The 24,201-nt window shown below is 47.2% G+C and overlaps 2 protein-coding genes and 1 long non-coding RNA gene across 3 annotated transcripts; all 3 read right to left on the reverse strand.

The window, feature by feature from the left end:
* Positions 1–1,742: 1,742 nt before the first annotated feature.
* Positions 1,743–6,407, reverse strand: LOC112269968. The gene is made up of 2 exons (XR_002962245.1): positions 2,732–6,407; positions 1,743–2,585 (listed from the first exon to the last, which is right to left on the reverse strand). It is a non-coding gene; the product is annotated as an uncharacterized LOC112269968 (long non-coding RNA).
* Positions 6,408–18,590: 12,183 nt separating this feature from the next.
* On the reverse strand, positions 18,591–20,575 carry LOC100827018 (aspartyl protease AED3). Its single transcript, XM_003559808.4, has one exon. It carries the CDS (start codon positions 20,286–20,288, stop codon positions 18,906–18,908), a length of 1,383 nt encoding a protein of 460 aa, XP_003559856.1. The 5' UTR covers positions 20,289–20,575; the 3' UTR covers positions 18,591–18,905.
* A 731-nt stretch (positions 20,576–21,306) lies between these two features.
* Positions 21,307–22,449, reverse strand: LOC100827624. Its single transcript, XM_010231278.1, has 2 exons — positions 22,343–22,449; positions 21,307–21,835 (listed from the first exon to the last, which is right to left on the reverse strand). Exons 1-2 carry the CDS (start codon positions 22,447–22,449, stop codon positions 21,307–21,309), a joined length of 636 nt encoding a protein of 211 aa, XP_010229580.1.
* Between the last annotated feature and the right edge of the window lie 1,752 nt (positions 22,450–24,201).

A 24,201-nucleotide genomic window follows, 5' to 3' on the forward strand; every position in this document is an offset into this window, starting at 1 on the left:
GTACCAGAAAAACATTAGAGCCATTGTCAAGTATCAGAGTCTGTCTATACGAGACGATCACGCCAATGCGCCGCGAGTAATCATCGATAGACTACAGTGTCATGCGGAGGAGGGAGCAATTTAGACATGTGTTGTTGGAGATAGTCGTTCGCGCGATCAAGATCCAACTGTGAGAGAGGGGAGAGTGTGGATAACCCTCAGATCTTAATTCAATGGCTACGATTCGTCAACTGAGATTTAATACATTTTGCTCAAAAATCAGCCGACGTAGAACACACCCATAAGACGTGTAGCACATGATGCAACACGACGTGTTTCAAACCAGATCACTAATAACCATCTTCTTCCCCACCCAGAACCCGTGGGACGGGCCGGGCTCCATCCATCTCTGCACTACACCGCAAAAGAATCAACAATTTCGCAAAGCTTAAGCATGCGCGCACACAGACAATCGGTCGATCTCTCACTCACTCTCAAGCACGGCATTCACCCCGTCGGCTGGGGAGGCCGCCATGGCCAAGCAACTCGTAGACCGTACGTGTTCCGGATCACCACTTTCTCCTCCGGCAGCCTCACCTCCATCATCCCGCCATTACCGCCGCCGCTGAACACGAGCGTCACGGCCAGCCACGCCACCGTGGAGACGTTGTAGCAGGTGTTGAACCCGTCGAGCGACGAGACCGGAGCGGCGGACCTCATCATGCACGGTGGCGTAGGCGGGCGGGGTGAACATGGTGCCGGAGTCGAGCACCGCGGTGATGGCTTATCTGCAACTCTGCATTGAGCAAAAGTCTCAAAATGTTGCACATCATTTGGTGCAACTTGCTCTCCCTGGCCATGAAAGGGACAGATCCATCAGCTAGCTTAGCATGTACAAACAGCTGCAACAGTACCTAATCACAAGGTAAAAGTATAGAGAGAGAGAGAAAGAACTGTAGCACTGCACAGCATTGCTTTGCACTGGTCTTCAAAGGAAAAAAAGGCAAAGCTGCAAGTAACTATTGCATTGGCCTCGACGATCCATTGGTTCAAACCGGGCGGCAAAGTGGACGACGAGTGCTAACTTTCACCCACTTATGTTCTGGGCCCCCAAAAATAACAAGGACTAGTAGGATACGTGCGCTTCGCTGTGCCGTTGGCACACTCAGTTCAAAGAACGTCAACTAACAAACAACCACAAACGGAGTAGCGGCCGCCTGAGTGTTCTTCGCGTATCCATCAGCGAGACCACTGGACTCCCTCGCTTCCGGTGGCCGTTTGGCTTGCTGGGCGTGCGGGAGACCCTGGATCTGCGGCGCGGTGGAGTGTTTTTAGTCCTATTTTTTAGGTTCAGGTGTCCTTTGACGGCCGGCATGACGGAAGCGCCGGTTGTTGTCGGAATAATGTCCCTCCCGCGTCTTCTCCGTCGTGGTAGTGCCTTCTCTGGTGTTGTCACGTGGGGTGGTGTGCTATGTTCTTCGTCATTCTGGCGCTTCTGGAGACGGTGTCATCGTCCTTCCTCCTTGTGCCGTCATCAAGATCCTGCCTCTTGCGGCGGGCTAAAATAGAGGTGGCTCTCAAAGCTTCTCAGCGATGGTGGTGTCTTATTCGGTCAGGGCTTCTCCCTCTCCCTCGGTGACTGCGACGGTGATGTTCGGCAAAGTTCTTGTATCTTCTTTGTTTCCTCTGTAATTTTGCTTACTATGATATGAATACAAGTTTGTTTGCCTCAAAAAAGAAAAAATAGAACGTCAGTTGCATAGTTTGTTTGTGCCACGCTGGCAATATATACAACAATCCTTAAGTTCCCTCCATGTTCATAAACGTTTGATACAGATTTACACATATCATACATTTGTGGAGGCCACATGATACATTTGCCACGAACAAATGAATACAGAGAAAATCTATAATGAGATGCAACTTATGGGACACTTATATCTCTACTTTAACATTCAAGATTTTGCAATGAACATAAAGGCTCAAGTTCAGTGCATCAGTTTGCTCTATACATATTTGCCTTTTGGAAGGGAAGCTCTCTGGTGTGTGTAGCAGTATGGCTAATAGCGTGTGGTTTTTCGCCAACTTCTTCTGGGCATGTTGTCAAATAAATCAAAGCCACTGCAACGGTCTGGAGATCCGTAACGAGAGCACACTGACCTTTCCCCTGAATGAATTCTTTTTGGTTTGAAACAAAAAAACCTCTTGGCACCTGGTTCAATACCGTGTAACAGAAATATTGACAAATTTTTGTTTAACAATTGATGATCACAGTCGTTCTAGGCCATACAATTAAATTGGTACTCCGTATTTACGATGGGAAACCTCACCTTTCCAATAACCTTTTACTCGTGCTACATGCAACACATCAGAAGTGTCAGACATCTCACAATAACTTTCCTAAGGTTCATGGTATATTCATATATCATTTTTTTGGTTCGAGTGTCTAAATTTAAGAAACCACAGTTTGCACTCGGTGATCTCTACTCCTACTTATCAGTGTGCTTTACCAGGGAAAAAAAGTCCAATACGACACTCGTGGTGACACTTCGGTCCAATGGCTAACTGGCTAGCCTCTTATGTATGGAGGATTTTTTTAGGCATACCTACAAAAGTACATCAAGCATAATCTACCAATCCAACATTATTGAAGAGAAGTCACTATAGTAAAAATATGAAAGAACATGGAGGTACCAACATTTTACGATTTGCTACAATACCAATCTGTATACATACATGCGAACAAGCTCACCTGTTGATATCTTCAGTTCCATTATGTGTACGGTCCTGTAGGGGGCTTTCTGGTCACTTGAGTTCTCAATATCCTGTAGAGACCTGACAAAGCATTATGGCATGGTTGGTTGGTCTCGCTGCCTGCACCAATAAGAAAGCTAATGCATAATTTGTATTATTCAGATCATATATGCAGGAACCTTGGGATAGCTTCTCTATACTCAGTCAGTAACCAGAGCAGCAAATGAGTATCAAATATAGAACACTGGCCATAACTAATCATCATCCATTTTCAATTGACAACATCTGTCCCCAGAGTAGTCACTCAATTGGTAATAACAAAAGCTTTGACTAACTTATGAACAAATTTAGAAAGAAACCGAAGGAATCAATATCTACAACAATGGGACTGCAACGAAATTATAGACATCAGAACACTGTGTCAAAGCTGAACATGACATTTTTGTCCCGCTCAGCCTAACCCAGGTATTCATCAACACATCAGGGAAAAGGCATGACTCAAATGAGGGAAAAACTTATTCCAAGAAAATCATAGGGATCTCCCGTTGAGAATGAATCTACAACAAAAGGAAAAGTAAATAGAGAAATTGTTGCTTACTTTATTTGTTCCTGGTTCCTTTCATAATAATAAGTACGAGCTTACCATGTAGTTGTGCAGGGGATATTGAAGCATGTTGATGTTCATTCGATCAGAAGGCCAAGAGCATGCATTATTTTGACAAAATTCAATAACGTGGATCAGAATACAACTGAACATATCACAAGCAAGTCCGCATGAATATTTATTTGTGTGCCTCATATGACATAGCTGAAGGCAGAAGAGTGTCCAAACTTGAGAAAAAAAGACCCAAAGCCCAGTTTCTGAAGCAGGCCTTGTCACCATTACAGTTCCTCTCTTTGTGGCTCAGCGTTCGGAATCACACACACACCATCAAATTGGGCATACATGCATTTAAAAAGGTGCCAAATCTGGGTAGGAAAATCGAAGACAATGGCTACTCTCAGTTCTCTCTCTTTTAAAAAAAAAAGTAATTAGCACCTTAGCATTGCATAATATGAGTTCTACACTCCAGCATCTGCCTATAGAGAACTGAATGGACATGACAAACTGACAACACGCTATAATAACTAAAAGAGGGCGATCTCTCTTGAATGAAAATTCAACGAATTTGCCATTAAAATGACATGTCTATCAGTACAAAATAAATTATTCAACTTAATGCACTTATACTTGTGTTTGTCTATGTCAGTGGGTGCATGGCAAATAAAAGAGTCAAGACTTCCTAACGAACACTAAATAGATATCTCTGAGGACATATCACACAAAAGCTCCAGCCCTAAATATGCATAAGAACATTGCATAGTTCTAGATAAGCTGAAAGAACTAAATTTGTGCAATCCACAGATTTGGGGAAAAGATGTTGCTTAAGATAAGAAACTAAAGAGAGAATTAATGCCATAATTCTGAAATTCTGAAATTCTGAAATAATTTAAAAAATTAAGGCCGAACCATTCAACCTTCTTCTCCTTTCTTAATCCTCTATCATTAAGTACTGCCAGCCTTATCCTATCAAAGTATGGAAAATGTTAGCGAAGAAAACTGGGAGCAGCAATATTTTTGAAGGAATATGACTTCTCAGATGCAAAGGGCGGCCGGCTGGAATCTGACATTGCCCGAATCATGCAATCTGACGCTCGAGTTCATAAAGGACCTTCTGTGAACTCATAGAGGACTCAGCCTAAGCATAAGAATTCATGATAGTGACTTCTACAAAGCTGGACATTGGGCCAAAGAGTCCAACCTCCTTGTAAGATGCTGACTGTCCATCAGTATAGATCCAATTATTCTTTTTCCGGAATTATTAGCACCTTGTAGAATGTCATTCAGCCAGATGGAGACCCTGAGAGAGGCTCATTACAAGACTATATTCAGAACACAGATATAGCACAGCAACTATGTCAAAACAAACTGAATATGCAACAAAATCACTTCCAAGCTCCAATTTCTCTATACATTGATGGTCGGCATAGTGTCACCGAATAGATTTCCTAGAGAGAACCATCTAGCACACAAGTCTTTCTAACCTATACCCCTTTTGTTCAGTAAATTAGAGACTTGCACAAGTGAAGTATTCCCAAACAAGCTGGCTATGTAGATCAATTTGTATTCTTATTTATTTTTATTGCAAAGTTGCATTTCATAACCCAGTCTGCTGGATTGAGATCCTTGCGTTTTAAATAGGATGTCAGTTCTCAACTTTAAAGGTCCAAATTAATCAAATGCCACAGTATCCAAGGATACTAGAGTAGGATTTGGTTATACAGGTGCTCGTTCCCACAAATTGATAAGTCAGCTAGATGAATTAAACTAACAAAGTAGGGACAGGTACCTACCTTAGACGACAGAAGACTCATCGTGTGCTGCAGAACAATCATGAAGTAAGCACTAACCAGACAAAAAAATAGAACTATGAATTAAACTAACACAGTAGGGGGCAGGTACGATTTGGACGATAGAAGACTCATCCTGTGCTGAAGAACAATCAATGGAGTTATTACACAGCTCAGGTATTACAAATCAATGACCATTGAAACAAACCTTAGTTCCAAGCCGTTTGTTATGGCTTCTTTCTACATATTAGCGGCATAATCTAGTTGAAGCTTGACCCACACAGTCATAACAGATGTACTCAATCACAAGATTTAAGCTACTGCAGTACGTAGCAAATAAATCCTGGAAGAGTGCATACTCGGGCCTTGTAGGGAATGCTTGAACTGCAAATAAATTTGATACTACAGTTTATAGATATACAAATATTTAATCAAAGAACTAAAAGTTGTCTCTCGTGTGAGGTGAAAGATCATTTGTCTGAACCAGTTTATAGATATAAAAATATTTAATCAAACCCAAGAAACAGAACCGCCGAAGGAGACCAGGAGAGGAAGGAAGCTGCGAACCACACAACCCAATGCAATCCCGCCCCGCCGCAGCTCCGCAGAAAAATCACAAGCAACAAGGCTGTGCTTCGCTGGAGACGGTAACGCAGAGCATCTAGGAACCCCCACCGGAATCCCCACCCAACCGCCCCGCTAGAGAGCAGCAAGCGGTGGCTCCGCGGATCCCCCGAAGACGGCAACCCCGAGCACGAGCCGCTACGGCGCTACCGAGAATAAAAGGGAAACCCGACGGGAAGAAACAAGCTACAAGAACAGGAACGAAATCGAAAAAACATTAACTCCAAACTTCACCTCCGCACCTGCCGGCCGCCCAGCCACAGAAAGAAGCGATATGTGAAATCTCGACCACCACAGCTAACAGAATCAAAATCCACCGGGCAGCCACGTATCGAAACCGCCGCTAAATCCAACCACCACGGAGAGAACGACCAAATCAAGCGCAGATCGAGCAGGAGAAGAAACCCATCCACCAGATCGACACACAACAAAACACCGCCGCCAAATCCTCCACGGGCAGACCAGAGCACCGCTGCCAAAACCTCCTGCGAACACGCCCCGGCCACGAGACACAAACTCCGATATAATCCGCGATGTAAGATGTTGCATGCAACCGGCCGATTATATAGCGGCAGATCCTTCCTATCGACCAAGGGAGAAGGATAGCAACCTTACAGCGCACAAGCCCGAGGACACTCGTCGGGCGTGCATGCCTGACCACGCACCTACGGCTACAGTAACTGGCGGTGGCATTCTGGCCGTAATTATATTAGTAGTCATGATAGCGACCTGCAAGTTCCTGACAGGCCGAACAATCCTTCGGCTTTAGGATTTGGATGTTACAAGGAGGACGGATGCTTCGACTCACTTGCGGGTTTGAATTTAGAGCATCTCCATAATACATGTCGCTATTAAGAGTGTGCCATTTAAGACTTTTGATGATGTGAAAAGAAAAAGACATAAAAAGTGAAATGGTGTTACTAGTATAAGAAACTGCTTTGTCTCTTGTACCGAGACATAAGTAACAACAAAATGCTTGCTGAAAAGATCTCTTGTTACTAAAACCTTACTTTGTGGATCCCATCCTTTCACATTCATCTATTTTTTTTCAATCTTAGTATTAGATCTTAATAACCATCTATTAGAGATGTTGTTACTAGTGCAAGATAAAATATGCACTCTCTTCTTAGTAATGGCCTAAGTATTACCTTGTTGAAGATGCCCTAATGGGCTTGTGCCATTACTGAGTGTTCCAGGTTTGGGGGCTATTTGGATTGAACTCCAATGAGCCTTGCTAAAAAATTGGCATGATCAAATTGAGGGCATGGCCAAAATGTTGGTAAGTTGTAGTTGTTTGGATTGCAGGGGCCGTTTGGATTGAGCCCTGCTAAAAAATTGGCATGACCAAATTCAGAGCATGGCCAAAATGTGTTGTTTAGATTGTAACCATTGTACATACCAATTTTTTTTTCAAAAATCACATGTTTCTCTTTGGTTTATACCCAAATTTATGGGTATTGTTTAGATATTAATTTACAATAGCCAGGAAAAGGAATTTGCTACCCGCAAAAAAATGAAAAAGGAATTTGCTTTGCAGTTTGGAAAAAATACCGAAGAGAAAAATAGGATATGAATCAATCAAGTTCTGTATCGGCGAGTGCATGCGATTTGTGAACACAAACAACGATTTGATACCAATCAGGCCCGTCGTCCCATTTTCGAGCACAGGCGCTACTGCCGGCCGCCGCCGTCGCAACTCGCAAGGCTGTCCCCCGTCGCCTCCCTCTTTCCCCCGCACCCACGCCGCTGCCTGCTCCGGCGAGCGCCTCGCCGTTGCATTTTCCTCAGGTCGCCCATGACCATCCCAATCCATCACCGGCAACCATCTCCACCACTGAGAAGAACAGAAACTGAAAAGGCATGGTTTAGTGAAACCAGAAATCGCAACGAGTTTGCAGGGGCTTTGGCTGCCAAATTTTTGGCGAAGGAATCGAGCGCCGTTGTCTCGCCCACGAATTGGCGAAAAAAGCACGGGCGCTCTCGGGCTGGTCTCGGCTCGCAAATTTGTTGGTCGCCATCCAAGTGCTAGCCGAATGCTGCGGGCGCATCAATTGTTTGGCAAGGCCAGCTTTGGCCACGAAGCAAACGTACCCTTGGTTCCGGGCTTCCAGCATGCAGACACACGAGGCCAGAAAATACTTCAATCTTGGGCCAGCGGTTTCTCGGAATCCCAGTCCACAACGTTCCGTGGCCATGCAGAGAGCCAGAGACGCAGCCCACTTTGTCAAACATCGTGTGAGACTTAGCTGGGCAAACCCCGGGCCGGGCCGATCTTTATAAAAGCCCGACGGTCAAACACGAAGCCTGAGCCTGGCCCGGCCCAACCCGAAACACCGAAAATAGGCCATTTAAACATTAAAATAATTATTTTCGGAATAACTAAATGATTTTTTATACCTATTTTTCGTAAAAATACCCATTTTTAGTCATTTCGGGCTTTCAGGCCGGGCTTGGGACTGGAAAGGGAGGCCCAAGCCCGGCCCGGGACGTCGAGCCTCAGGCCGGGCCAGCCGGGTATACTCTCTCCATTTCACAAAGGTTGGCGTATTTTATTTCGTTAAGACAAGTTTTTGATCAAGAATTACTTTATTAACATGTAACTTATATGATACGAAATCATAATCATTAGTAAGAACTTTTAAAAACGAATCCATTAATATAAATTTCATGTATGAAAAAACACATATCAATAGAGTTTTTTTATCAAAATTTTGTCTTAACGAAATAAATTACGCCAACCGAGATAGCACGTGAGATTGAGCAACGGATTACCTTTGCTGGCTGGATTGTACATTTGTATTCCCTCCGTTTCTTTTTGTTAGACGCATATAATTCTGCACGCATACCCACGCAAGGCTCTGACTTTAATCTAGTAGAGTAAACAGCACCACGTACACACGCGGAAGCATCTTCCAAACGAGCAAACCCAACCCCAACCCCTCACGAGATTAGAATATCTTTTTGCAGAAAGAACATCTTTTAAAAAAAAATTTGCAGAAAGAATATCAAAGCACTTAAGCACACACATGGACACGATCGAGTCATCGATCTCTCGGCGGCGCGCGGGCGAACCGGACACGGGCATTGGGCACGTCGAAGAACACGCGGTGGTTCTGCTTCGGTTTTTTTTTTTTTCAGGGGAAGGTTCTGCTTCGGTGGATCTGCTACTCTTTCTTTCTTTTTAAAGCTCCCGATCAGGTTCAGCCGGAAGCGGCCCGTAAACTCCGCCCGCTAAAAAGACATTTTTTGGCTCATGCGGCCCAACGCTTTAAATTTGATGGGCTATATTTACACACTTGTACCCGCCCACGATTGCCGCCTCGAGCGAATCACCTCGAGCGAACGAGAGAGCCGTGGCCAGTCCAAAAGGGTGCCTTTTTGCACTCACGAGCACCACACAGTTCTGATGGTCCTTCGGCAGAAGGCACACACAACTACCAGGAGACTTTCCCAAAAAAAAAACTATTACATTGCTAATAGTAATCAGTACGAAACGCATCACAAATTTCCTAAGAAGAATTCACGGAGTGCGATCGATGCTCTTGGCATGATAGTGTTTCTTGGGCATCGAGGATTCGATGAAGACCAAATTAAGACAGTGCTCGAAAACTCGAAACCGTAGGCGAGGAGTCCAGGTGCACTCCCAATTCGTACGCGCGTTGGCCTACCAACAAATACGTGGACTGTACCGTCAACCTGTGAGTAAATCGACCGAGATCGAAACGCCACGGCTACAAGTGCATGCAGCAGGAAATCAGCAAACATGAGCGTCCTCTCCCGGCTCCTCCTCCACGGCTACAAGCGTCCGCCGCCCCCGCCGCTGGTTCGCTGCTACCACCAGCGAGCCCCTGCGCCACCGCCGACTCAGACTCACCTCGGCGCCGGTGGCCGCCGCGGGTGGCGTCACGAGCCACGGAAGGCCGCCGCGACGGACCTTGTCGCCTACTCATCCATGTTCCTCCTGCCGTACGCCATGACGCCCCTTCCTCTCCGTAGGATGAGCTACGAGAGGTCGTGCCCTACACGAACCGCGTGCACCGTGTCTACCTCGACCCCTCAGAGGAGCGCGACTGCGGCGACTCGTGCTTCGATGACATCAAGAAGGAGAGCAGGGAAGATATCCTTACATAAGGTTATCCAAAATTAATTTCCGATATTCTCAAAGCTTCACGATCAGAAGTTGACCATCATTGGTCAAAACAACCTGCTCTCCAAAGGCAACCCAGTAGAGTCGCGGGCAAACTCTACATCTCCTAGAAGGGGTGTTTTTAGTTCACCTCATGCTTGATGAAAAGATGATAATACTTTTGTCTCGATGGTCAAATCTTTATTTTCTAGGGTACCAAACCAAAGGTACTCTTTTTTTCATTAGTGGTGCTTCCTTTAACATGATTGTGATGCTATAATACTCAGCCATGATCATGCTTACGTAAAAATATCTGCAAATGTTTGGTATCTATTGAATGACTGCAAGAGAGAGTAAGTTCCAACTTCATGCCAGCTGTCTTATAATGCAATTCAGTATCTTCGTATGACAGGGATTATCATGATATGGTGGATTTAATATAAAGATGGGTGAAGAAATATTTATCCACAGCTTTAGCCAACTCGCTAAAATTGTTGCTAGAGGACTGAGAAGCGCAGGGAGACTACAGGCTCTGGGCCCTTTTTCCTTTCCGGTTGTTGTGATACCAGAGGCGATCCGGTTTCCGCTTTTTCAAAAATGGATGAAAACTGCTGCTGAGCTACATGCATGTTCCGGCACCCATCCCAGATGAGTTCACCATGCACTTTAACTCCTGGTTTGATTCCAGTACGGCCTTTGCTGCTGTCAAGGGATTTAATATGACAATGTTAATGGAGCAAACGGGGGCAACAATTATATATTCTCTTAATCGATATATACTAAAACTACGCCAAAACATAATGGCTATGGATAAACAATCTTAATATGGTTTCTTTTATTACTTGGTGCAACAATGTTAATCAAGTTCCTTTTATTACTTTGCTGCAACAATTCATACTCCTATTATATTTATAATACTTCTTGTACATTGCCAAGGGGCAACCATCCAAACACTTACACATATAAATATGCCTATTCTAGAATACTCTACACAATAATCTTTGTTCTAGATTCTAATTTTACCATGAAGAGTTGTGTGTCTTCCATGTTAAATAATATCCCTCTTCATGCAACCTCTCAAACCTTCTAGAATATTTCAATGTTCTCATATTCACCATAAGGATCCTTGTAATATCTTACTCCTCCAATAATCCAAAGTATTCTAGACACTTCTCTAATTTTGAACACTCCCCCAATTATTCAAAAAAAATTTAGAATATTCTCGAGTATGCATTACTAATTCTCAACAGGAGGCTACCCATATCTCCGTAGGGATGTCAGCAATTGTAATGATGTATCAAGTGTTTTCAGCCGAGATGAAAATGATGGACCATGTAGAGTAGATGATCGTCAGCGTCCTGCTGATATTGGTACCATCTCTACTAACCTCTTCTGGGATTAGCCTCATGGCTTCAACTAGTGACCTTGGCCTCATGCCTTCAACGAAAAATTGTATCAAAACGTCAAATAAAATGTTGATGTGTTTCATGAGCACATATGTATATAACGATTATGATATGTTTATTTTCGTAGGCTATACTCTGGTCTCTTTCTCTTTTGCACATGTCTTATTTCTATATCCCGTGTAAAAGGAAGTGACACATGCTCAAGTCTTTTGCTCGCTACCTCCAGGTTATCACTATTCTCACATGCACCACATTTCAAAAATCATGTGTGAGCGTTTTTTAACTTTTTTGCTAAATTCATGAATTGATTCTCAATATAATCATGAATAATGAAGAACATGCAGCAATGATAACGTTTATCACTTCCATCCGTCCAAGCCGCTCGACCTTCTGTGTGGTGATGATTTAAACATCATGTATCGGTATATCGATCAATATCAGCAAGCAACGGCAGCCATCACATAAAGCAAGCGGCAATATAAATTTTTGCTTAATGGATCCTTGCCATGCTCTCCTATTACTCCTATTCCGTACTTTATTTCTCAAATCCCCTCTCTCAATTTTCTCGCTCTCCCTCCGACCATCCACTCTGAGTGCAAACTCCTCTCACCGTCCCGATTCATCCCGCCACCGAACATCGCGCCGCCATACGCGGCCGCCCGCTTGTGCGCACCGCCTCCGCTCGTAGATTCCCACCGCCCGTCCACTCCCGAGCGCACCTACTCCCACTTGCCGCCTGGTACACCTGTGCGCTGCCCGCCTACGTCCTCTCGCAGCCTTGTCCGCCAGTTCGCCGCACCCGCGCGCCGCGCACACACCGTGTCCAGCCACAGCCCCCCCCCCTCGCCATCCCGGCCTCTGGCTCATCCCATCGCCGTCCAAGTCCCGCAGGGAGCCACTAGCGCGCATGACCCGGTGGAGGCGGCGGTCGGGGCGCGCGACGGAGCTGCGGGTCCGCAGCCGCCTTTCACACACGGCCGCAGCCGACGCGCACGAGCTGGTGGAAGCGACCAAGAGCGGCTGCGGGCGCTGGCGAGATCCGGATTGGGTAGGGGTGGTGGTGAGATTCGTACGAGAGGAGGAGGAGCGAGGAGGTCTCTGTTGGTTTCTTTTTCTTTTTTGGGTGGTACGTGGTTTTTCTGAACCGCGGGAGCCGGGATTAAAAGACATGTGGGCACAACGGTGGTAGATTCATAATTTCGGTGAACTGACGTACCACGACGTCCGTACCATCACCACCAACTCCAATTTAATATATTGTTTTCGGTGAAGTGACGTACTGCGACGTCCGTACCACCACCACCAACTCCAATTTAATATATTGTTATAGATGTTATAGATATATGCAATATCTATACCAATATATTAAATTGGAGCAAATATCTATACCAATATATTAAATTCGAGTTGGTGGTGATGATACGGTCGCAACCGTACGTCACTTCACCAAAATTACGAATTTGCCACCGCTGTCACCACTTTTAATGCAGAAGCGTTTTTTTTTATCCGATTGATTCTAACCACCGCTGTACGTCCTCGATACTTTCCGCACGACCCTCTCACGTGGGCACGCGGCCCGACCCCTGTCCCCTCTCCGTCTCGCACTTATCCCCTCGATCCATCATCCCCGAACTCTTCTTTCTCGCACCGCTCGATCCGCCTCCTCCATGAAGTCCAACTCCTCCCTTCATGGACCAAGGACGCCGAGCCCCTGCCCCCTTCCCTCTTCATCTATCTGGACAGCTGGCTGTAGTATGTGGAGGAGATCGACGGTGTGTTCCGGCAGAGGCGGGGCGAGTCGCGAGCGAGGTAGGTGAAGCTCGGCGGCGGCGCTGCTGTGTGAAGACGGAGGCGTGACGGCAGTGCTGCAGAAGATCGGGAGAGACGGGTGGCGTCGACGACTAGGTGGAGGCGTAGGACGACACGCTGCCAGTTGCGGAGCGCCTGGGTCCCGTTGACGGCCAGATCCCAGTGACAAGGATCCGCGTGGGGAAGACAACAGTGCCGCTAGCTCCTTCGTGCGCCCTCCGTCCGGCCTGCGTCGTCAAGATCCTCCGGGGCGCCCGCTCCTCGGCGGGCCGGTCGGGCGCCTCCTTAGCTGGTCGTCGGCGCGCCGCGGCTGCGGATCCGATGCGCGGTGGCGGAGATGGGCATGGCGGTAGAGTGGGCGCCTTCCTCCAGCGACGCCGCAACAACAGATGCTCCCGGGCGGGCGTTCTGGCGCTGCTACTACCAACGCTTTTCTCTATTTTTTCTTTATTTTTGCTGAAATCTTGGCCTAATTGATGATACATGCAGACCCTGCTTTCTAAATTTAATTAGGACATGGATCTGCTCTGAAAATTCCATTAATTTAATTCCCGTCCGTTTATGATTTAGTTTTACCATTTTTCAGGATCTATGTTTTGGCCCGATTGGACTTGATCATATGACTAATTGATGATGTGCTGGATCCTTGATTTTCCTTAAAGATCATGGTTGCAACAGGCCCAATATATGTGGCATGGCATCGCAGAGATGCGTGATAGAGCGAAGGGAGAGCAGCATCTCGTCGGGGCTAACATAATTTTCATATGGTCTACCGACTGAATTAACGTTTTTTCGATCAGAAATTTTGGTAACTGTTAAAGTTGCTCTCAATACGTAGCTACGTGCAAAAGACACCACTTTTGAAAACTTAAGATAGCATGTTTTTCAAAAAAATTCTTCCGTAGCAACGCACGTGGCTTTTTGCTAGCCTATAAAGAAATTGCTATCCACTTAGTAGAGGCCGGCCCAGTACGTGTGTGATACAAGTACGAGACGTACGTACGTACGTACGATGACACTCGTGATCACGCCTTAGATCGAACACATGCAATTATGCAAACACGGGCTAGCTGGCCAATATAATGACGAGTATACGAACACTCAAAACCTTAGGCGAGTAGTCCGGGTGCACTCCCAATTGGCACGTGCGTGCGTGCGTCGGCCAACAAATACGTGGACCGTACCGTCAAAAAATCGACCCGTCGAAACGCCGCGGCTACAAAGTGCATGCAGCAGGAAATCAGCAAACATGAGCGTCCTCTCGTGGCTCCTCCTCCGCGGCTACAAGCGTCCGCCGCCGCCGCCGCTGGCTCGCTGCTACCACCAGCGAGCCCCTGCGCTGCCGCCGACTCAGACTCACCTCGCCCGTGGCCGCCGTGGGTGGCGCCACGAGCCACGGAAGGCGGCCGCGGCAGGCCTTGTCGCCTACTCATCCATGTTCCTCCTGCCGTACGCCGTGACGCTCCTTCCTCTCCGTAGGGTGAGCTGCGAGGAGGTCGTGCCCTACACGAACCGCGTGCACCGTGTCTACCTCGACTCCTTAGAGGAGCGCGACTACGGCGACTCGTGCTTCGATGGCATCAAGAAGGAGCGCGGAGAGGCCGGATCACATCCTTGGACCCTCTGACCCTAGGTCCCTAGCACCGTCCGCGTCCGTCGGATCGCCGATGATATCATCCGCGGGATTCATCTAATTCTCCCCAACAGCCCTAGCAGTGACGAGGATAAACCGGGACCGCAAACGCCGGATCTCAGCGAGCTCGACTGGGAGGTGATCGTCGTCAGAGACAAACGTGCCAACGCGTACTGTAGGCCTGGCGGCAAGATCATAGTCAATACTGGATTCCTCGAATGTTTAGCCACCGATGCCGAGATTGTTACGATTCTTGCACACGAGGTAGTACGGTTTTTCTTATTTATTGGCCGGACGGCGGAAGCTTTTGGGTCACAAGTCATCCATGCATGCGTTGTTTTTGTTTGTAGGTCGGACACGCCGTCGCAAGGCATTGCTTGGAACTGCACGAGGTCGCCTTTGTCACTATACTACCGCACTTTACTTTAGCATCTCGCATAGTATGTTGCATTCTAAAAATGAACAGTCAACTATCTTACTAGTTAATTAGCCAAGCCAGCCCAGTTTATGTCGTCCACTCATATAAATATCGTTTGGATAGAAGATGATGGTCAAAGTACAATCTCATCTTGAAGAGAAGGGGCTATGGCCTAAAAATTCTTACATTTTAAATTAAGGAGATCTATGTGCTCCCAATTTATGTCGTCCACTCATATATTGTAGGAGCGAGGTAGAGGCGGATCAGATCGGAATCATGCTACTTGCTGCCGCGGGTTTCGATCCACGCGTAGCGCCCGGGGTCTACCAGAAGCTAGGAGAGATCAAAGGAAACTCGGCATGGAACGATTACGCGGGGTCCCATCCTTCGGGTACGACAAGATCTCGGCTTTTATACAAAGCAAGGCGATGAAGGACGCAGTGGAACTGTACCGCAGAAAGTCGGCGCTAGGGGAGGCTCCAACTGACGTTTTGCTTTGGTGGAATTCATAGACTCACCTATTCCGAGTACACGCAATGGGACATCCAATCCACGAAATAATTTGATCCATGGACGGCACCGTTGCGGTAAAGATCGTAATTCCAGAGGAATCATTACCGCAAGGCATAGAGGGGGAGGTCATAAACACCTATACCGTAAAATCGATTTTCGACGGAATCAAAAAGTCTTAGTTCATAGTAACTTTGTCATTGAATTTTGTAGATTTGTGCCCATCGGATTTCTTTTACCAATATACATGTGGTTGGTTGGCTACATATATGGTCTTGTTGCCGGAGCGGTGAGCTAACATTACAATTTTAAAACATCGAGAGTATTAGGGTTTCGAGGGAAACCGCACGACACACATTGGGCCGGTATTTGTATTTATAGTTTTATATTAGAGGGATTACATCGGTAACAATATATAGGTTTACTAGCAAAAGATCCGTGTGTTGCTACGGAACAACGAGAAATGTTTTAAGTTTGACGTTTCATGAACATACATGCCAAGAACGATTATCATGTGTTTATCTGCCGTGAGGCTATGATCTGTTAACTGTCCACCCCATCTCTTTGACTCTCTCCCTCTTGGCATACGACCACGAACAGAGAAGGCACGCTGATTGACAAACCGATCCTGCCCATAAATTCTTCGTTTGCCATCCTTTGTTCTCCTCTTCAATCAGGTCATTTTGTGGAGAAACTTTGCTCCTCAACAATGGCCTTGTTGCTCATGGTCCCGATGATTAACAATATGTAGCGAGACAAAAGTATTCTTGTGAATCAAAATAATCACCATGACAGATTGCTAATCACCACAAAACAGATCACTAAAGTAGAACAACAAACTTATTTTTTCTGAAAGAAATCCTGCAAATCGGATGGACCTTTAAGAGATAAAGGCACCACTCTAGCTAGACTATAACAGAGTAATCCCTATATCAGATTGTTTCAATGAAGCGAAGCCAAAATTGAAGTAGAGAGATTACTAATCACTGAAGCGCAAACCAATACAACAATTTGTAACATACAAGTCATTGCAAAAGAAATATTCCTTTCAACCAAAATAGTTCCATTCACATAGAATTGGAAGATGAATCTCTTGGCTTGCTATCTTCTCCCTTCTGGTTGCATATGCTTGTTGGCCAAACGCAATATGCTTCCCTCCACTCTATAGTTAGCGACGGTGACTGTCATCTAATATGTAATTAAAGTAACATAAATTATTTCTTTGGTTCTTGCGGCGCGGGGTCACTCTAACTAAAGACAACCTGCTAAAGCGAAATTGGAAGGGTAGCTCAAATTAAGTGCAGTTTCTGTCATGAGGATGAGACTATTGTACACCTCTTTTTTGGGTGTCATGTCTCTTGATTTGTATGGTCAATAGTTCAAATAGTTTCTAATCTTTTTTTCCCTCGTGATGTTTCTCATATGTTTGGGTCTTAGTTACGAGGGGTTAATAATAGATTGAAAGCACTTATTTTGGTTGGGGTTGCAGCTTTATGTTAGGCAATTTGGCTATGCAGAAATGATCATGTTTTCAATTGCAAAAAAATAACTTCTCCTATGCATGTATTATATTCATACACAATTTGGCTCCGTACTTGGTCTATGCTACTCAAGGCAGCGGATCGCCAACTGGTTTTGATGGCGTGCAGCAAGTTAGAGCAAGTGGTCAGGGACATTTCAGCCATCATGGGTGGCGGTCTAGTCACCGGATTAAATCTGCTTATAGTCGTTATATTTCTTTTGATGTAATAAGTTTGTGGTGTGTTACTTTGGCTGTGTGCGTCTCGGCGCAGAGACCAGAGGTGTGATACTCTTTGGTTGTATCGCTCGATATAACGTTGAGATCAATATAAATTTTCATTTTCGAAAAAGTAACAGAAATTATATGATCATGTGACAATCCAGATGCCTGACCCTCAATCTGCAAGTGGTTCGCAAGTCCTCCACCGTCGCCCAGCACAAGCCGTGCCCGTCGACCCATTCCCCAAACCAAACGATATAAGGGTTTATGCCCCCGCCTTGTCCCTTATTTATCTTGTGCAATGATATCGTAATATGTTATGATTTAAGCACATGGCTAATCGCTATTAAGGTGTCGAGCAGCCCCACTCCCCTGTCTCAGTCCCTGCATCAGTTTATCTTCCAGTGTTTCATCCAATTGGGCTTCCCTCTGGTGGCCCTAGAGCAGATTTGTGTGTCTGTCCCCCTGCATCAGGTGTGTTATTTTAGAGTAGTTCCAGCATGTACTGTATCATGAAGTCCATCTTTGTATGCGATGAGTTGGAGAAAATTAGGTACTGATCCGCTATACATACATATCTATTATAACACATAACTTCGTCTACAGCTGGCAAAAGAAAAGAGAGCCACGTGCTAAACTTCACATAATTTTGCCCCATACCCTCCCTAAAATGCTGTACAAAATTTTCAGAACCTCAACAAGTCCTGTACTACATCCAGATCTCCAAAATTGGAATTTTGACGAGATTTTCAGACCGACAAACTCCTTTCCTAAGTTAGTTTCATCATGGTAGCAAAATTTCATTATTTCGTTATCTGTTTTTCACAACATCTATGTGTGTTGCTTTGATGAATTTATACCATGCTGTAACCTATAGTGTCCTAAGCTTTTTATTTTATCTTTCAATGATGCATAGTCATTTATCAACAATATTTCATATATCTGTAATATCTATGAATTTTCGATGCATCAACCACTTTTTTTATAAACGATGCATTAACCGCTTTAGTTACCTGCCTACTAAGCATCTACACTCTAAAACTGGTTTGCTGTAGTCATAACTACAAAGCATTTGTTGTTTACAGAGCATGTATACTCTGAGACTGCTTTTCTGCATCCAGGACCATCAGGCATTCCATACAGCTGCGTCCAAGATGGCCACGCTTGAGCATGTTACGGGTGTCAAGCCAGTCGACAGCAAGCAAGCAACCAAATAAACACTTTATGTTTCATCATGCACTTAGTCTTCCAGAGCTTCTTCATGACAGAATGATCCAGCAGAGAAGCAAAGTAGTGCTGATAAAAACATCAAGAATTAGAGAAAAATTACAGCCACATTTGGGTGCGTCCACGGTTTCGGCGGAATTGTTACGGACGAATTCCTCGTCAACAAAGGCCTTCGTGACCTCCTCGGTGACAATGGAGGGCTCCCAGTTCACCAATGAAGAATTAATCAAAGTTTAAGCCCACACGCACAGTCCAGACAATTAAGTCGATCGATCTCTCACTCACTCTCAGGCGAAGGCGGCGGTGCAGCGCTCGCGGGCGAATCCGACACGAGCGTTGGGCACGTCGAAGAGCACGCGGTGGTTCTGCTGCTGCAGGCTCCCGATGACGTTGAGCGCCGCGTTGACCCCGTCGGCCGGGGACGCCGCCATGGCCAGGCAGCTCGTCGACCCGTACGTGCTCCGGATCACCACGTTCTCCTCCGGCAGCCTCACCTCCATCCCGCCGCCGAACACGAGCGTCACGGCCGGCCACGCCACCGTGGAGACGTTGTAGCAGGTGTCGAACCCGCCGAGCGAGGACACGGAGACCGAGGCCCCGCCGCCGCCGCGGCGGCGGAGGCTACCGGCGACGCGGCGGCGGACCTCGTCGCGCACGGCGGCGTAGGCGGGCTGGGCGAGGCGGGCGAACATGGTGCCGGAGTCGAGCACGGTGCCGGCGCCCGTGGCCGCGTCGAACGCCAGCGCGGACGGCGGGATCGGGACGCTCTTCTTCCCGATGCGGACGCCCGTCATGGCCACGTAGTACAGCGACGGGCGGTGCGGACTGGCGAGCAGCGGCGTCGTCTTCATCTTCTCCGGCGCCGGCTGGCCCTTGCGGCCGAGGGTGAGGGAGCCGGAGAAGTTGGCGGCGGACCTATAGTAGCTCGGGAGGCAGTAGGAGAAGGTCCCCTCGTAGATCCCCTTTGTCTGGGCCACGAAGCCTAGCGGGCCTCGGCCCAGCCCCAGCAGCCCCTGCGCCGGCGCCGCGCTGCCGTTGGACTTCGTCAGGCACCCGAACGTGTACCCCTTGATAACTCCTCCGTTTGCGGTTACGGCGAGATTGTCCTGGGATAGCGTGGCGTCGAGGGAGGAATCACCGTAGGAAAGGCTGAACCCGCAGGAATTCTTTGACTTGGCGAGTGAAGTGCAGGAGGGGTTTGGAGCTTGGGAGCAGGGCGGGGCACCGCAGGGGACGGGGCGGAACGTGGCGGAGGATGCTGGGTTGAAGGAGGGAGCTGTGGTGGGGCAGCCGTGGCAGCCGGCGCAGGGCACCCAGGCGGCGTCGTTGCTGGTGTCGACGGCGAGCAAGAGGCGCTGCGGCGGGGTGCCGAGCGATGCGCGGACCAGGTATGTCGGGGTGTGCAGCAGCTGCCGCCCCGACGCGAGCGGGGCGCCGCCGAAGCCAGAGGCTAGTGAGCTGAGGTACAGGACTCGCGACGTGTCCCGGGAGGTCTGGGCCGCGATGAAGCTCGTCCATGACGACGATGGCGCGGCGTCGTTGTTGCTGTTCTTCACCAGAGACACCTCCAGCGTCGCCGCTGATGCCGATGCCGCCGCGACGCCCGCGAGCAGCAGCACCGCCACCGACAGGGCAGCGGCGGCGCGTATCGGGAACCAGCTCTCCGTCATTTTTGCTTGCTCGAAGCTTGCTTCCCCTGCTTGCTAGAACTTACACCGATGAGCCTGGAAGCGGGAATGAATGTAAAAGCGAGGCCGACGGCGTGGCTATATAGCACGGAGGCGCCGCGCGGGCAGAGGAGGCAGGCACGTGAGTGAGGCCGTGACGCGCGCCGATCGAAGAAGCAAGCGGAGCAACGACGGCCAGCTAGCGCATTAGCGCTGCTGCTGCTGGATGCCCGTGCCGATCGATGGGCAATGGCGCGCCCGTGAGGGTCTGGGCGTCTGGCCCTGGACGTATTCGGCAGAATGCCTGGCCATAGTAGCTAGCCCCCACGGCGCTAGCTGGAGTGCTGGACCCGGTACGTACGACTCGTCCGTGCGTGCGGGAGGAGGTTAGCTTGCTCGTGATCTCTGTCGGCAGCCCCTCGCTCGGCCAATGGACGCCGTCCGTCCAGCGCCCGGGCGCGTCCAATGCTGACGTGCTCTGCTTTTGCTTGCTCGTCGCAGGGGAGGGTTGTCTTTGTACTTGCACGGTAAACTGCAGCTGGTAGTAGGACTGTAGGAGCATCCGGTGAACCGAGCCTATGGGCCGGCGAGTCTCTCTCTCTCCCTACAGAAGCAACACATGTTGTTCTAAAAAAAAACATGTGAGCTTGGGAAACGATCTGTGCATGGAGGCATTAGCATTAGACCGTGTTCAGAAATAGCCCCTAAACAGGGCACCTAAATTTATAAATAGGGGCCAGCCTCCATAAGTAGAGGCCCAAAAACTGGTGTTTGCTTCAGCAGGAGCTCCTATTTCATAGCCCCAAATCAATTTCTCTATATTATGCCAACACATACAACATGTAGTTCATATTTCCAATGCATATAGTTTGTGCAATTAAATATTTCCAACACATATGGTTTAACCACGTTCAAATCGAAATTCAATTTTTACGAACAATTTAAATGTACACAACAACACAAATAATTAAACAAGTGAATATCAAATACTTACATAATGGCAGCAAGGCAAATAAACAAACTACTGAGCACCGTGTCGCGCCCACAAGTGCTCAACAAGATCATCTCTTAGCTGATCATGAGTATGCCTACTCTGGATACGTTTGTGTATCGCCAAGAACTTCGGTAGCACAAGTGGATCACGACCCTCGTAGTCCGCCTTTGTCAACACTTCGGTATCATCTTGATCATATTCAAAGTCCACGTCCTCACCGCGCTCATCATCAATGATCATGTTGTGTAGGATCACACAAGCTGTCATGATGTACCAAAGAGTTTTCTTGTCCCACCATCTTGCTGGCCCTCTCACCATTACAAACCGAGCTTGTAGCACACCAAATGCTCTTTCAACATCCTTCCTCACCGCTTCTTGCACAGTTGCAAAATGCTTCTTCTTGTTCCCTTCTGGATTGCTGATGGTCTTCACAAATGTTGACCAAGAAGGGTAGATACCATCAGCAAGGTAGTATCCCATGGTGTGCTTGTTCGCATTCACCACGTACTCCAACTCCGGAGCTGTCCTTGAAGTGAACCTCTGAAACAATCGATCTCTGCAACACATTTATGTCATTCAAAGAACCTGGAAGCCCGAAAAAAGAATGCCATATCCACAAATCTTGAGAGGCAACAGCTTCAAGAATCATCGTTGGACCATCCACAAGCCCTGTGTACTGCCCTTTGCATGTTGTTGGGCAGTTCTTCCATCTCCAATGCATACAATCAATGGAACCAAGCATGCAGGGAACCCTCTTGCGCTATTCATAGCAATGAGCCTTTTGGTGTCTTCAACATTTGGTGCCCTCAAATACTGATCCCCATATATCTCAACCACAGCCCTCACAAATTTCTTGAAAGTATCTAAGTATCTATCATTGTGCTTTGAGCAAGGCTCACTATCTCATCTACAGAGTCAGCAAGAACACCAAGCATTTCTTTTCTGCCTAAAATAGTCATCATGAGCTTCCACTTCTGCCACTATGCGCAAGAACAACTCCCTCGACATCCTATATCTCCTCCTAAAGAATTTTGCATTGTATATCGGAGGATCTGCAAAGTACTGGACAATGATCCGCAAATTGGTACCATACATGTCCCTTGGAACAACTATGCATCCTGGAACTGATCCTCGACGCTTCTTCTTCTTCGTCCTCTCATTCTCCTCCATGTCCGCAATGTCCGCAAGGAGGGCAGCAACAATCATGTAGTGGTCAGAATCCTCCTCTTCTTCTTCCCACCATCACTCAAGATCATCATCATCATCTGTGACGCCCCGTTACCTTTGACAAAGTCAGCGTAACGGAAGAATCGCCACGTACAGAGTTGCGCCAAGATCAACTTGAGGAAAACAGTAGCATGTACAATAGACACGTTCACCGTTCGCAGACGGTGTCTTATTACAAGGACACTCAAAATGTCTCCAAGTCTCACTACGGCAAGAGGTGCCTCTAATCTAGACGTTATTAGGCCATCTTGAACTACCCTCCTGGTGGTCTACGCAACATCATCTTCGCCAGCGGCATCCTCATACTCATACTCCACCTCAGCATATTCATAGTAAGGACCGGACTCATCATAAGTACCGGCCTCTACCTCGTCGGGGCTCACCGTGATCATTGGTTCTGAAAACAACATATGAAGCAAGGCTGAGTATGTATGAAAATACGTACTTCGCAAGCCGCCGGAAATCATTATGCATGAGTTAACCTTGACGACCATCAAGCCATCGGACCAAAAATAATTATATCCGAAAATAAGTTATTTCTTTTAGTATTTCGTTGAAAACCATATTTTTATTTGAAAAATCTAATGACGGCAGATTGACGTGGGATCTTACATCCTATGTTAGAGGAAAACCCACACGACGCACTTCCAAACCCGGAAGTTAGAAGTGATATCACATTTAACTCTGATCAGAGGTGTACTGCTTTGCCCATAGCATCACTTGGTCAATCCTCGTCGGCGCACTAATCATATGCACACGACTAGACCAAGGAACCAGAACCAGCCCGTACACTACCTCTGCTTCGCCACCTTGCCTTACGTAGGCCCGCGGGTCGAGACCCCTGACCGGGAGGTCCCATCCTAGGGTGTTTGCACCTACCCGGATACAGTCACCTTCTCACCCGGCAGAGGCAGCCACTTGGCGTGGTTCGGCTCAGCCTGTCCCAATGCAGGTCTATGGTTAGTACGGTCTGCGTCGCTTTTGAAGTAAGCGCCAGTTGGTTTGTCCTTATATGGTTTCCCTATGTAGAAGAGCTCTGACTTTCCGCCAACCCTATCCGGGTTGCTTCGAACCCTGAGCTCTCTACCCACCGAATTACACTTAAGCCGTAACCCTGTCCGGGTCGGCCTACCTAGTACCGACCATACTAGTGGATCCACCGGATCCACTTACATATTTATTTATAAATCTTATTTTTGGGTGGCATGGAAGAATTTCAAAATAAGCCAAGTTTCATAAAATCATTTTCGAAGACATGTTCAAGGGATGCGACTTGCCTGGTAGCGCTCCGGTCAACTCGGAAACACCGTCCAGGTGTCCTACTTGTCCGGAGTCAACTCCTAATATTTAATTCATAAACATATTTGAAACTTTACTAATCGAAATTCTAATAAGTGAAAAAAAAAAGACAAGACATACATGCGACACAGTGCTCCTAAGCTAATAGCACTTAGCGTACAGATGAAAGAAAAAAAAAGCATGTGTATGTGCTGGTGGGTGTTAGCGTGTGTGTGCAATAGCAGGTAGTACACCTGTGACCCTATCCTCCAACTAGTATCGAGGTGTGAAGGAAAAAGAAAATGAAAAGTAGAAAGGGAAACAGTGCCATGTGCCCAGCAGAACACTCCCGACCAGTCTGGCCCTTCGTTTTCTTTCCTACGCACGCGCTTTGCTTCCTCCTCCCCTTTCCTTCTC

The sequence above is a fragment of the Brachypodium distachyon genome, chromosome 1 (genome assembly GCF_000005505.3).
Source record: "Brachypodium distachyon strain Bd21 chromosome 1, Brachypodium_distachyon_v3.0, whole genome shotgun sequence".
NCBI lineage: Eukaryota > Viridiplantae > Streptophyta > Magnoliopsida > Poales > Poaceae > Brachypodium > Brachypodium distachyon.

What these genes read in the sequence shown, in the direction of transcription:
- LOC100827018 (XM_003559808.4), bottom strand. Translation starts at nt 20,288, where the DNA reads ATGACGGAGAGCTGGTTCCCGATACGCGCCGCCGCTGCCCTGTCGGTG.
- LOC100827624 (XM_010231278.1), bottom strand. Translation starts at nt 22,449, where the DNA reads ATGGAGGAGAATGAGAGGACGAAGAAGAAGAAGCGTCGAGGATCAGTT. An exon ending in AATTTGCGGATCATTGTCCA is followed by an intron (nt 21,836 to 22,342) that starts GTACTTTGCAGA and finishes AATGTGTTGCAG; the next exon opens with AGATCGATTGTTTCAGAGGT.